At 40.4% G+C, this 13,467-nt stretch overlaps 1 protein-coding gene across 1 annotated transcript in view; it reads right to left on the reverse strand.

Moving 5' to 3' along the window:
* ivd (isovaleryl-CoA dehydrogenase) overlaps positions 1-13,467 on the reverse strand; it is a 99,711-nt gene that overhangs the window by 22,362 nt on the left and 63,882 nt on the right. Inside the window, exons 6-8 of the mRNA XM_059953548.1 lie at positions 8,900-9,036; positions 6,615-6,711; positions 1,177-1,270 (exon numbers count right to left, since the gene is read on the reverse strand). Of these exons, the coding sequence (XP_059809531.1) occupies positions 1,177-1,270; positions 6,615-6,711; positions 8,900-9,036 (328 nt within the window). The remainder of the gene's footprint in view (positions 1-1,176; positions 1,271-6,614; positions 6,712-8,899; positions 9,037-13,467) is intronic.

Here is a 13,467-nt window from a genome sequence, read left to right on the forward strand (position 1 = left end):
AGCAAACAGAAGAGGAACACAGCTCTGCAGGTAGTCCTGAGTGCCCCACAGATCCAGCAACCCAAATCAACGCTGACCTTTAGGTGCTGCCTGCACCTTCTCCCCCCTCAAAATACAAATTAAATTTATTATCAAAGTACATTTATGTCACAGTGTACAAACCTGAGATTTACTTTCTTGCGGACATTCACCGTAAATACAAGAAACATAGTAGAATCAATGAAAGACCACACCCAACAGGATGGACAATCAGTATGCAAAAGACAAACTGTGCAAAAACAAAAAGAAGGAAAAAAAGAAACTATAAGCAATATTGTCAAGAAGTTGAAATGAAGAATCCTAGAAAGTGAGTCCATAGGTTGTGGGAACAGTTTCGTGACGGGGCGAGTGAAGATCAGTGAAGTTATCCCCTTTAGTTCAAGAGCCTGATAATTGAGTAGAAACTGTTCCTGATCCTGGTGGTGTGAGTCCTGATGCTCCTGATTCTCCCTGATGGGGGCAGAGAGAAGAGATCATTTCCTGGATAGTGGGGGTCCTTGATGATGGATGCTGCTTTCCTGTGACAACGCTCCGCATACAGTAGATGTGCACAATGGCGGGGAGGGCTTTACCCAGGATGGAATGGGCTGAATCCAGTAACTTTTGTAGGTTTTTACGTTCAAGAGTAGTGGCATTTCCATACCTGGCTGTGACGCAACCAATCAATATACTCTCTGCTACACCTCTGTAGAAGTTTGTCAAAGTTTTCACAAACTTCTAAAGACAAAAGAGGAGCTGTTGTGCTTTCTTTGTAATGGTATGTAGCATAGGTCTCCTCAGATACCGGGTTTCCTTTCAAATCCCAAAGGCACACTGGTTGGTTAGCTAATTGACAACTAAAAATTATCTGCAATGTAGGTGAGTAAAGAATTTGGGAGAGTTACCAGACATGTGTGATAGAACTGGTTGGGGAGTGGGATTGATAGGAATAAGCATCATAACCTCAATGGGCTAAACGATATCCTATATCATGAAGAAAGATAAATACAGGAACCAGAATCGTAAACTTGACCTGAATTGCTGATGGCAGTACAGAACATACTTGTATTCAAACAATATTTCAAATTAAAGCTTCAATTGAGGTCCCTAAAGAATGTGTTAAACAATCTATGGGAACAGACAGAAGTAATTGCTTACCCTAAAGGGCCTGCAGCCAACACCAGCCGTTCCAAGTCCAGACCACTCATCAGAACGTACACACCTTTGTTCAACTCTCCCAGGATGTTGGTGGCTGAAACCATAAAATAATAAGACATCAGAATCAGAATCAAGTTTAGTATCACTGGCACGTGGCGTGAAATTTGTTAACTTTTTTAGAGGCATTGATCGTGTGGATAGTCAGAGCCTTTTTCCCCAGGGCTGAAATGGTTGCCACAAGAGGGCACAAGTTTAAGATGCTGGGGAGTAGGTACAGAGGAGATGTCAGGGGTAAGTTTTTTTAACGCAGAGAGTGGTGAGTGTGTGGAATGGGCTACCGGGGACGGTGGTGGAGGCGGATATGATAAGGTTTTTTTAAGAGACTCCTGGATAGGTACATGGAGCTTAGAAAAACAGAGGGTTATGGGTATCGCTAGGAAATTTCTAAAGTACATGTTCGGCACAGCATTGTGGGCCGAAGGGCCTGTATTGTGCTGCAGGTTTTTAATGAAATTCTATAACTAGCTAATTTTGCTCCCTTGGTAGATTCTATGAAGTATTTATTTAACAGATGGAACCCACATGTTTTCACTTGCTGGCCGCATCCATATAGTTAAAATGATGATTTTACCAGACTTTTTATATTTATTTCAGAATATCCCTGTTTTTTTGACTAAGAAGTTTTTTGATCCGATTGACTCTATTATCTCATCTTATATTTGGAATGATAAAAGACCAAGAATTGGTAAATGTCACTTACAGAAATTGAAAAAGGACGGAGATCTTGCTTTGCCCAATTTAAGAATGTATTACTGGGCTGTTAATGTGCGATATATGTCCTTTTGGTTATACTGGGTTGATAAGAACGAGCAGCCAATTTGGGTAGATTTGGAATTGAAAGCTGTGAAACAGTTTTATTTAACCTCATTATTGGGAGCTGCTCTACCTATACAGTTAGCTAAAGTTGCTAATTTAAACTTATAGCCTGTGATTAAGTATTCTTGATAAATTTGGCTCCAGTTCCATAAATTTTTTAATCTTAAAAAATTTAAACTTTGTAGTTTAATTTATCAAAACTTTTTTTAAGCCTTCTTTGAGTGATACAATTTTTTTTATTTTGGAAAAATAAAGGTATTAATTCTTTTGTGGATCTATTTAAAGAAGATAGACTGATGTCTTTTGAACAATTAGTTGATAAATACTCTTTCATATTCACATTCTTACAATACCTTCAAGTTAGACATCTTACAAAAATATTTAAGTAATTTTCCTTGCATATTAGAGGCTGATCTGTTAGATACTATTATGAGTATGAACCCTTTGATGAAGGGTTCCATTGGAAGAATCTACAATTTATTATTACAATTGGATAAGCGTCCTTTCTTTAAAATTAAAGAAGATTGGGAAAAGGAACTTAATTTGACTTTTATAACGGAGGACTGGATGCGGATCTTGAACTTGGTTAACTCTTCCTTGATTTATGCTAGCTATTCATTGATTCAATTTAAAATTGTACATCATTATTATTTGATGAAGGAGAGATTGTCTAAAATCTTTCCTAATGTTGATCGTTATTGAGATAGATGTAAAACTGAGACAGCTACACTGACACACGTTTTGGTCTTGTTCTATATTGGAACAGTTTTGGAAGTAGTTTTTTCTACAATTTCTAAAGCACTTAAAATTAATTTACAACCTAACAAATTAACTGTGCTCTTTGGAATAATACCTCAAAATATTCGTAGTATTTCTTTGTCTGACCAATATGTTATTGTGTTTGTTACATTGATAGCTAGGAGGGCCATTTTGTTGAAGTGGAAGGATATGTCGGCTCCCACTCTGTCACAATGGTTCTCTCAAATGATGTTATGTCTTAGTTTGGAGAAAAATTAGAAGTCGAACCTTCGAACCCATGCTTGATTTTGAGAAAAAATGGGGTACATTTGCTCATTACTACCATTTGAGTTAATTGATAGATTTCCTCCACGATCTAATTGTAAATTTTGGTATAATTTTTTGCTGGCAGTTTGATGTTTATCTTTAGAAGCTTCTTGTATGACGCATGGCTCCGGGGCTGAACACCTAATGAGGTCCTTTTTCCCTCACTTTTTTCTTGCTTTAGTAGGGTTTTTTTTCTTCTCTTTTTTTTGTGTCACCATATTTTTCAATCCTTAATATTGTTTATTTTCTCTTTTGAGATTGTAAGTGTTACTTTGATGTACTCTTGTATTTTGGATAATAATACTAATGAAAAGATTTGAAAAGCAATTCTATAACTTAGCAGCAGCAGTTCAATGCAACACACAATATAGAAGAGAAAAATAAACAAGTAAATCAATTTCAGTATATGTATATTGTTAAAAGTTAAAGTCTGTCCCGAGCCTTATAGGCTCATCAGGCCGGTGCTTATGCCGGTTTCTGTGGCATGAAGCGAATGAGTACGAGAATCCCCCCCCCGCCCCCCGGATAGGATGCCAGTCTATCGCGCGGTTAACCCCCAGCATTTTGCTGATACCCATTTTCAGCTGGGTGGACTGAAGCAGTGTGTGGTTAAGTGCCTTGCTCAAGATATGTATATTGAATAGATTAAAAATTGTGCAAAACCGAAAATAATATATTAAAAAAGTGAGGTAGTGTTCATGGGTTCGATGTCCATTTAGGAATCAAATGGCAGAGGGGAAGAAGCTGTTCCTGAATCGCTGGGTGTGTGCATTAGGCTTCTGTACCTCCTATCAGATGGTAACAGTGAGAAAAAGGCATACCCTGGGTGCTGGGGTCCTTAATAATGGACGCTTCCTTTCTGAGACACCGCTGCTTAAAGATGTCCTGGGTACTTTGTAGGCTAGTACTCAATATGGAGCTGACTAAATTTACGACCCTCTGAAGGTTCTTTCGGTCCTGTGCATACAAGACAGTGATGCGGCCTGTCAGAATGCTCTCCATGGTACATCTATAGAACCTTTTGAGTGTTTTTTGTTGACATACCAAATCTCTTCAAACTCCTAATGAAGCATAGTCACTGTCTTGCCTTCATTGTAGCTGCATCTGTATGTTGGGACCAGGTTAGTTCCTCAGATATCCCGATACCCAGGAACTTGAAACTGCTCACTCTCTCCACTTCTGATCCCTCTATGAGGATTGGTATGTGTTCTTTCGTCTTACCCTTCCTGAGATCAATTATCAGCTCTTTTGTCTTACTGATGTTGAGTGCAAGGTTGTTGCTGCAAAACCACTCCACTAGTTGGCATATCTCGTTCCTGTATGCCCTCTTGTCTCCATCTGAGATTCCCCCAACAATGGTTGTACCATCGGCAAATTTACAGATGCTATTTGAGCTGTGCCTAGCCACACAGTCATGGGTACAAAGAGGGTAGAGCAGTGGGATAAGCACACACCCGAGGTGCACCAGTGTTGATCGTCAGCAAGGAGGAGATGTTATCACCAATCCGCACAAATTGTGGTCTTCCAGTTAGGAAGTCGAGGATCCAGTCACAGAAGGAGGTACAGAGGCCCAGGTTCTGTAATTTCTCAATCAGGATTGTGGGAATGATGGTATTAAGTGATGAGCTACAGTCAATGAACAGCATCCTGACATGGGTTTTTGTGTTGTCTAGGTGGTCTAAGGCCGTGTGAAGAGCCATTAAGATTGCGTCTGCCGTCGACCTATTGTGGCGTTGACAAATTGCAGTGGGTCCAGGTCCTTGTTGAGGCAGGAGTTCAGTCTAGTTATGACCAACCTCTCAAAGGATTTCATCACTGTAGATGTGAGTGCTACTGGGCGATAGTCATTAAGGCAGCTCAGATTATTCTTCTTCGGCATAATTGTTGCCTTTTTGAAGCTTCCATCTGTAACAGTGAAAGGATGCAAATGTCCTTGAGTACCAATTAGTTGGCCCAAGTTTTCAGAGCCTTACCAGGTACTCCATTGGGACCTTTCACCTTGTGAGGGTTCACTCTTTTTAAAGACAGCCTAACATCGGCCTCCGAGACAGAAATCACAGGGTCACTGGGTGCAGCAGGAATCTTCAAGGCTGTAGTTATATTCTCTCTTTCAAACTGCCATTTATGCTATTGGGTTTCGCTTTGTAGGAAGTAATGTCTTGCAAACCTGCCAGTGTTCCTGTGCATCCGATGTCGCCTCCAATACCGTTCGAAATTGTCTCTTAGCCTTCCACAAGTCATACCTGGTTTTCCGGTACAGACCCGATTCACCAGACTTGAGTGCCACAGACCTGGCTTTCAGCAGACGACGTACCTCCTGGTTCATCCATGGCTTTCGGTTTGGGAATGTATGGCAAGTCTTTGTAGGCACACACTCATCCACACAGGTTTTAATGAAGTCAGTAACAACTGCAGCATACTCATCCAGGTTCGAAGATGAATCTCTGAATATGGTCCAGACCACCTATTCAAAGCAGTCCTGTAGGCACTCCTGTGCTTACCTTGTCCATACCTTCTTGGTCCTCACTTCTGGTGCTGCAATCCTCAGTTTCCACCTATATTCAGGGAATAGAAGTACAGCCAGGTGATCTGACTTCCCAAAGTGAGGGTGTGGAATAGCACTGTTGGCGTTCCTGATGGTGATGTAACAATGGCCCAGTTGTTTCCTCTAGTATTGCAAGTGATTTGTTGAAGGTAATTGTTTAATGTTTTTTTTTCAGACTGGCCTGGTTAAAATCCCCCAGAACGATGGTGAAGGTGTCAGTACGTGCTGACATCAGGCACCTAACAACATCACACATTTAAGCAGTAGACTTTAGTCCATAATAATACACTAATAAAAGGCCTTCATTCTTCACTGGAATTCTCAATGCAAACTCACAGCCAGAACGATGAACCCAATCATTCTCAGATCAGCGTGTTTGGATGTCACAGATTACAAGACCACTGATTAGCTCTGATACCTAGCCAAATTCTCAAAAGATGATTTATACAAAGTGGATTTAATCACGAATGTCCGATCTAAAAAAATTCAAGGCTGAATCTGTATTTTAAATAACATGCTATACAAACACTGAATGGGATCACTCACACATAATCGGTTTCATTAATTATATTCAATAGATAGCTCTATCCTTAGTCAATACCATTTTCATTGACTAGGAAGGTGGTGATAGGCAGTGACTGCCATTTTAAGCTTCAATTGCTTGCCATAAAACAGGTTGAAGGCTCATGAAACAGGCTCTTGTAATGTTCTGAAGATTCGTTTTCTTCTGTCATACAATCAAGGAGGATGTTCAGCCCATTTTATCTCTGCTAGCTTTCTGTAAGTATCTAATTATTCTCTCCCACCAACCAACCCAATGCCACTCTACAATTTTTTATCCAATTGCATATTCAATTCTGTTTCAAAAATATATTATTGAAATTACTTCCAGCACCCTTTCACGCTTCTAGTCACACAACAATTAAGTTCAAATAGAGGAACAATTTAGTACCTGGCACTTTGCAGTCCTCAAAGATTAGCTCGCATGTGTTGGAGCCTCTCATTCCTAATTTATCGAGTTTCTGAGCTGTACTGAATCCAGGCATATCCTTAAAGACAAACAAGAAGCACAGTCCACCAAAATCGGGTAATTGATTTGAGGTTAACCCCATATTGCCTGCCTTGTTCTTAGAGCTGATCCACCTCCCCACTAAGGCTACATAGATCTTAACTCATCATGTATCAGCAATACTTACTGCTGCCATCTTCTTCAGAAAGGAAGCATTACAACAAAACAAGCCCATTCCACCTTACTTCTCTCTCTGTGATGGCTAGAATTCTCTAAAGCATCAATAAGGAATTTCAAACATACTCAAAATATAAGCTAGGGGATAGCAAGTCTCCATAATGCGTACGAGGATCATACCAGCAAACACTGAAGTTATAAATTATGGCTGCTTGGGAAGATTAGGGAGAGAAGGCAGGAGAATGGGCTGAGAGAGATAACAAACATTATCAGCCATGATCGAATGGCACAGCAGACTTGATGGGCCAAATAGCCTAATTCTGCTCCCAGGTGTAATGATCTAAAATAGTCCAAGACACATTGGAATAAAGACAAAATGAAGAAAACCTGGTGAGAACAATTAGCCTTGCTGTAATTGGTTTGACCATCTGTCAGCTATGAAAGGATGTGGACAAAATCCCCCATGTACTCCACATCTCACAATAGTCCAAAGTCACACTGGCTGTATGACTCAGAATGGATTTTTCCACTGGTACCCAGTTTGAGATGTCTGGCCTTTTGGGGAGTGAGGCAAAGGTGATGGAATATTAAGCCAATTGAGACAATTGAAAAGTTCATAAAAGTAAAACACTTGTCATGCTTGTTGCATCTGCTGTTTTAAAAGTCACTTGGATAGCCCCAACTCCTCAAATGCAGCAGCTTTATACAGGGGAGGGAGGGGCACAGTGTGAGCAAGTGGGGTTTAAAGGCCAAGAACCACAACTCTATCCCATTCCAACACAGAGGATGCAGATCAGGGACATGCATGGTGAACAAGCAACAAGACCAAGAGCTTTTGAGCCAGCCTGCCTTGTTACACCACTTGAAATGGAAAGATAATTCAGTGGAAGCAACAATGCTGGAATCACAGAACGACACTGTGATGGTGTCTTTCTGGATAAGCATACAGAAGGAATGTTCATTACCAGGTTTCTCCTGTAACTAGTTACTTTCTTCCTCCAAATTTGTCTTTCCACATTCACTCTAAATCCATTCAATATACAATTTCGCAATTTCCACTTCAGAACTTAAACCTTTGGCAATTTGTCAGTCACATTGTAAATCTATTCTAGACTGCTGCTTGCTAAACCTCCCTGTAAATTTCCCTTCAGAAAAAAACCTCTTGTCCTTATAGCATAGAATAAATAAGAAATCTATTATCAAGAAAGCACTGACAGGGAACTCATTCCTTTGGCCAAAGAGTTCTCTGTGTATTTTTTTCCAAGTCACCAAGCTCTCAGCTATGCAGAATTAGAGAAAATGGGGGGATTGGAGCACGAGACGCTCTGGTCCTCACATCCTGCTATAATGTCCACAAAGTGATGCTTGAGTACCAGTTGAAACCAAGGACCTTGAACAGGGATTCCACGTTATTGGGCCCAAATATGGAATCTACCTGGTTCAACTACTTGTCAAGTGGGCAATCCAGATTATCTACTCCACCTGGCACATGATGACAGATTATCAGACCATAAATGGACTCCACAAAGAGACCTCACATCTCTTGAGTCCTCAGTGTGGGAATCCCTCATCACTACAGTTAGCTATGAATTCCTCAAGTGATTCCCAATTTGCCAAGTGCAGCTTTGCCTTCACAGAATAGCACCAGACCATGATTCACTTTTGAAAATAGTAAATTTTATACATCAGCAGGCTTAGCAGAACATTCAAAACCTTACATCATTATGTTAAATAGAAAGTAATACTGTTTTACAAATATCCAACATCACAGAGGCAGAGCTGATGCGAGTGATTTAGTCACAACCCTGACCTCCATGAACCTTTGCAATTCACTGTTTTCTCCCACATCCTAAAGACATGAGGGCTCAGGGGTTAACTGGACACTGTAAATTTTCCCTAGTGAATCTGCGGGGAAGTGACGTGATTTGCTGGGATTCAGTTATAGGGGAACAACATTGGTAGATCAGTCTATGATCTGATTGGACAAAATGGCCTCCCATGTTGTAAGGTAATAGAGAAACAGTCCTGATGAGAAATGCATAAAATATTACCTTCTCTACAATGAAAGCTGTGATGCCATGTGATGCTGGTTTGGCATTAATGTCTGTCTTGGCATAAACAATCAGAACATCTGCATCAGGTCCATTGGTAATCCAGAACTTGTTGCCATTGAGGATGTAAAAATCACCTTAAGAAAGGAAGCAAAAATGACAAAGATAGTGAAACAAAGTGATTATTGGAATCAGAACAACTAAAAGATTCAATTTATTTATTGAGATACAGCACAGAAATAGGCCCCTCAAGTCGTGTCACCCAGCAACCCCTGATTTAACCCTAGCCTAATCACAGGATAATTTACAATGACTAACTAACCTACCGACCAGTACATCTTTGGACTGTGAGAGGAAACCGGAGCACCCAGAGGAAACGCATGCAGTCATGGAGAGAACACATAAACTCTTTACAGGCAGCAGTGGGAAGATCACTGCAGCAAGTCCTGGACATCTCCATGTTCCATGTTATGTGCTTTATTGTCCAAACACTAAAAGAAATTTTCTTCTGAGCAACAGAACTATAACAGCACAGCTTCAATCCTGATCTCTGGTGCTGTCTGTATGGAGCTTGCATGTTCTTCTGAGGGCTTCGATTTCCCTCCCACATCCTAAAGGAGTGCAGTTTGACTGGTTAATTGACAACTGTAAAATGCCCCTCATGTGTTGGGAAAAATAAAATGGGATTAGTGTAAGCAGACAACTAATCTTTATATTGCACTGCAATTGACTTAGTTACTTTTTGCTCTAATTGTGATTTTTCTTGTAAAAAGTGCATAGTTTATGCTTTTCTTGTGAATCTGGTGCTATGTGCCTGCGGTGCTGCTGCAACTAAGTTTTTCAGTGCACCTGTGTATACATTGTACTTTTACATATGACAATAAACTTTAGACCATCATCTCAGATTTGGTGAGCTGGAGGGCTCTTCTCCTCGTTGTATTAATCCATCTCTCCGTTAAGGTTTAATAAAGTTTGAATCTGCTGGGAACTGAACAATTTTTCAGATTTGGCAACATCATTTACAGCATGGTTTAGTATACACTGCCTGAATGAGGTATCTGTGTTTCCAAACTCAGAATTTAACTACCGCTATATTAAATGCAACATCTTCCAAATCTATAAGATTTCTGTCCTCTTTTAAAGAGTAAATTTGTATCGCTCAGGGTTCTTTGACCACCCTGCTACAAAACAGGATTAAGCTGGGAGTTATTTCAAAATGTATATGGGGTTAAAACTAGGTTTGAAATTATTATTTCTTTTCAGAACAGCTCAGAAGTAGGCTATGAATCCAAAGTTCAGTAGGTGTCAGATGGTTATGTATACTACTTGGAATCAGATTTCCCCAGAGACAAACTGTTCACAGACTGGAATAAGCCTGAACACAAAAATACACCAACTCAGTCTCATTTGGGGGAACATGCTGACAGCCAACAAAAAAAAACTGCAAAAGAAAAATGGAATTGTTGAACAGGATTCCAGTGGAATAATTAGTTTGACATTAAACATGACAAGCTATCAATGTGGGCAATGCCACACAGAGAGTATGTGGTAGCACAATGGCTTAACTGGATCAAATCCCACCAGGGCAGCAGTGACATTTTAATTGCAGATTAAGCATCTGGAATTTTCAAAAGTAACTAGTAAAGACAATTGCAACAATCTCCTACCAGATTGTCATAAAAAAGTGAATACTTCACTCATGCCCTTCAGAAAGGAAGTCTGCACTCTTGTTGCAGTTTGGCGTAGGAGCAACTTTATATCCCATGTGTTGACTCTTATGTGTGATATGGATGTTGAATACTGGCATGCAAAGTCATCCCTAGATCATATGAGCTTGAACAAAATCCCTTCGCAAACTTATGGGGACTGGTGTCTAAACTGATAGCTGACCGAGTGACCAGTCAGGTAACAGCCTGACACAATCTGCGATGATATGCCAGATTACTCCATCATTTCCTGGGCACATCTTATCTCAGGGGTAGGACTGTGCCACCAGAAGGGGAGGCAGAGTAAGATTCCGTTCTCAATGACAGAGAATAGCAAGCAACATACCTGCTGACACAACAAAGCGATTTCACCATCTATATTAGTTAAAACAAAAGTATATCTCCATGACTGAATGGCTGCTGTGTCAACAACTCTCTTGCCATCACCAATGTAAAAGCAGTCTACTTGACTGGCACCCCGATCTCCACCTTCTTCCCCTCACCACCTGTGCCCAATGGTTGCAGTGCATACTATTTACAAAATGGGTAGCAGTTATTTATCAATACCACTCTGAATGTACCTCCCAAACCTCTTCCCCCAAGGACAGCCAGGGGAGCACCACTAGCTGCAGTTGTAGATCATCCTGACTTGGAAATAAATTGTTCGTCCTTCTTTGTCACTGAATGTCCTTCTTTGTCACTGAATGTAAACCCTGCAGCTCTCCGTCCAACTGCGATGGGAAAGGACCTTAACCCAAATGAAGAGAGCAGCAATCCAAGAAGACAGATTATCAACATCTGGTCAAGGACAACTAAGAATGGGAAATGAATGCTGATTCTCCCTTTGGATCTTAAAAGTGAATTTTTAGAAAGGTACCCGCAGTGAGAAGAGGATATATAATGCAGACCATGCAAGTTTATACTTCTAGTTATCATCTGTGGATAAATGCCAAATAGAGTCAACTTTGTTCAAGTTCAAGTTTATTGTCATCTGACTGTACATATATACAACCAAATGAAACAATGTTCCTCTGGACAAAGGTGTACCCACAAAGCATATATCACATAGCACTTAAAAATATTACCTTAAGTTAATGAAATTGTATTGCTCATGTGGTTCCATTGTTTAAAAAGGGTTCTAAGAGTAGACCTAGCAATTATAGGCCTGTCAGTTTGCCGTCAGTGGTGGGTAAATTAATGGAAAGTATTCTTAGAGATGGTATATATAATTATCTGGATAGACAGGGTCTGATTAGGAACAGTCAACATGGATTCGTGCATGGAAGTTCATGTTTGACAAATCTTATTGAATTTTTTGAAGAGGTTACTAGGAATGTTGACAAAGGTAAAGCAGTGGATGTTGTCTATATGGACTTCAGTAAGGTCTTTGACAATGTTCCACATGCAAGGTTAGTTAGGAAGGTTCAATTGTTAGGTATTAATATTGAAGTAATAAAATGGATTCAACAGTGGCTGGATGGGAGACGCCAGAGAGTAGTGGTGGATAATTGGATTAGTAAGTATGCAGATGATACTAAGGTAGGTGGCATTGTGGATAATGAAACAAGGTTTTCAAAGTTTGCAGAGAGATTCAGGCCAGTTAGAAGAGTGGGCTGAAAGATGGCAGATGGAGTTTAATGCTGATAAGTGTGATGTGCTACATTTTAGTAGGAATAATCCAAATAGGACATATATGGTAACGGTAGGGCATTGAAGAATGCAGTAGAACAGAGTGATCTAGGAATAATGGTGCATAGTTCCCTGAAGGTGGAATCTCATGTGGATAGGGTGGTGAAGAAAGCTTTTGGTATGTTGGCCTTTATAAATCAGAGCATTGAGTATAGCAGTTGGGATGTAATGTTAAAATTGTACAAGGCATTGGAAAGGCCGAATTTGGAGTATTGTGTACAGTTCTGGTCACCGAATTATAGGAAAGATGTCAACAAAACAGAGAGAGTACTGAGAATGTTTACTAGAATGTTACCTGGGTTTCAGCACCTAAGTTACAGGGAAAGGTTGAACAAGTTAGGTCTTTATTCTTTGGAGTGGAGAAGGTTGAGGGGGGACGATAGAGGTATTTAAAATTATTAGGGGGATAGATAGAGTTGGTGTGGATAGGCATTTTCCATTGAGAGTAGGGGAGGTTCAAACAAGAGGACATGAGTTGAGAGTTAGGGGGCAAAAGTTCAAGGGTAACACAAGGGGGAATTTCTTTACTCAGAGAGTGGTAGCTGTGTGGAACGAGCTTCCAATAGAAGTGGTAAAGGCAGGTTCGGTTTTGTCATTTAAAGTAAAATTGCATAGGTATATGGACAGGAAAGGAATAGAGGGTTATGGGCTGAGTGTGGGTCAGTGGGACTAGGTGAGAGTAAGCGTTCGGCACAGATTAGAAGGGCCAAGATGACCTGTTTCTGTGCTGTAATTGTTATATGGTTATATTTATATGGCTAAATATAATTCAAAATCCATGTGGTGCACAAAACAAGTAAACAGCTTGCTGTCCTAGTGATGAGATCTCAGCGGGAGCATGGTATTCATTTGTCTCACAGCCCAAAGAAGAAGCTGTTACCCAGTCTGGTCCTGATGCTTTTGTACCTCCTCATCAATGCTTCATCTACAACACTCCTGGTAAATGTCACAAATAGTGGGGAGGGAGACCTTAATGATCTTCTCAACAGTCTTTACTATCCGTTGTAGAGTCCTGCAGTCTGCTGCCTTGCAGCTTCTGTACCACACAATGATGCGGCCAGACAGGACACTCTTGATGGTGCTCCTGTAGACAGTTGTTAGAATGGAGGAGGGGAGCCTTACAAACCTCAATCTCCTCAGAAATTACAGACACTGCTGTGCAGGTTAGATCAT

This window comes from Hypanus sabinus, chromosome 2 (genome assembly GCF_030144855.1).
Source record: "Hypanus sabinus isolate sHypSab1 chromosome 2, sHypSab1.hap1, whole genome shotgun sequence".
In the NCBI taxonomy this organism is placed as follows: Eukaryota; Metazoa; Chordata; class Chondrichthyes; order Myliobatiformes; family Dasyatidae; genus Hypanus; species Hypanus sabinus.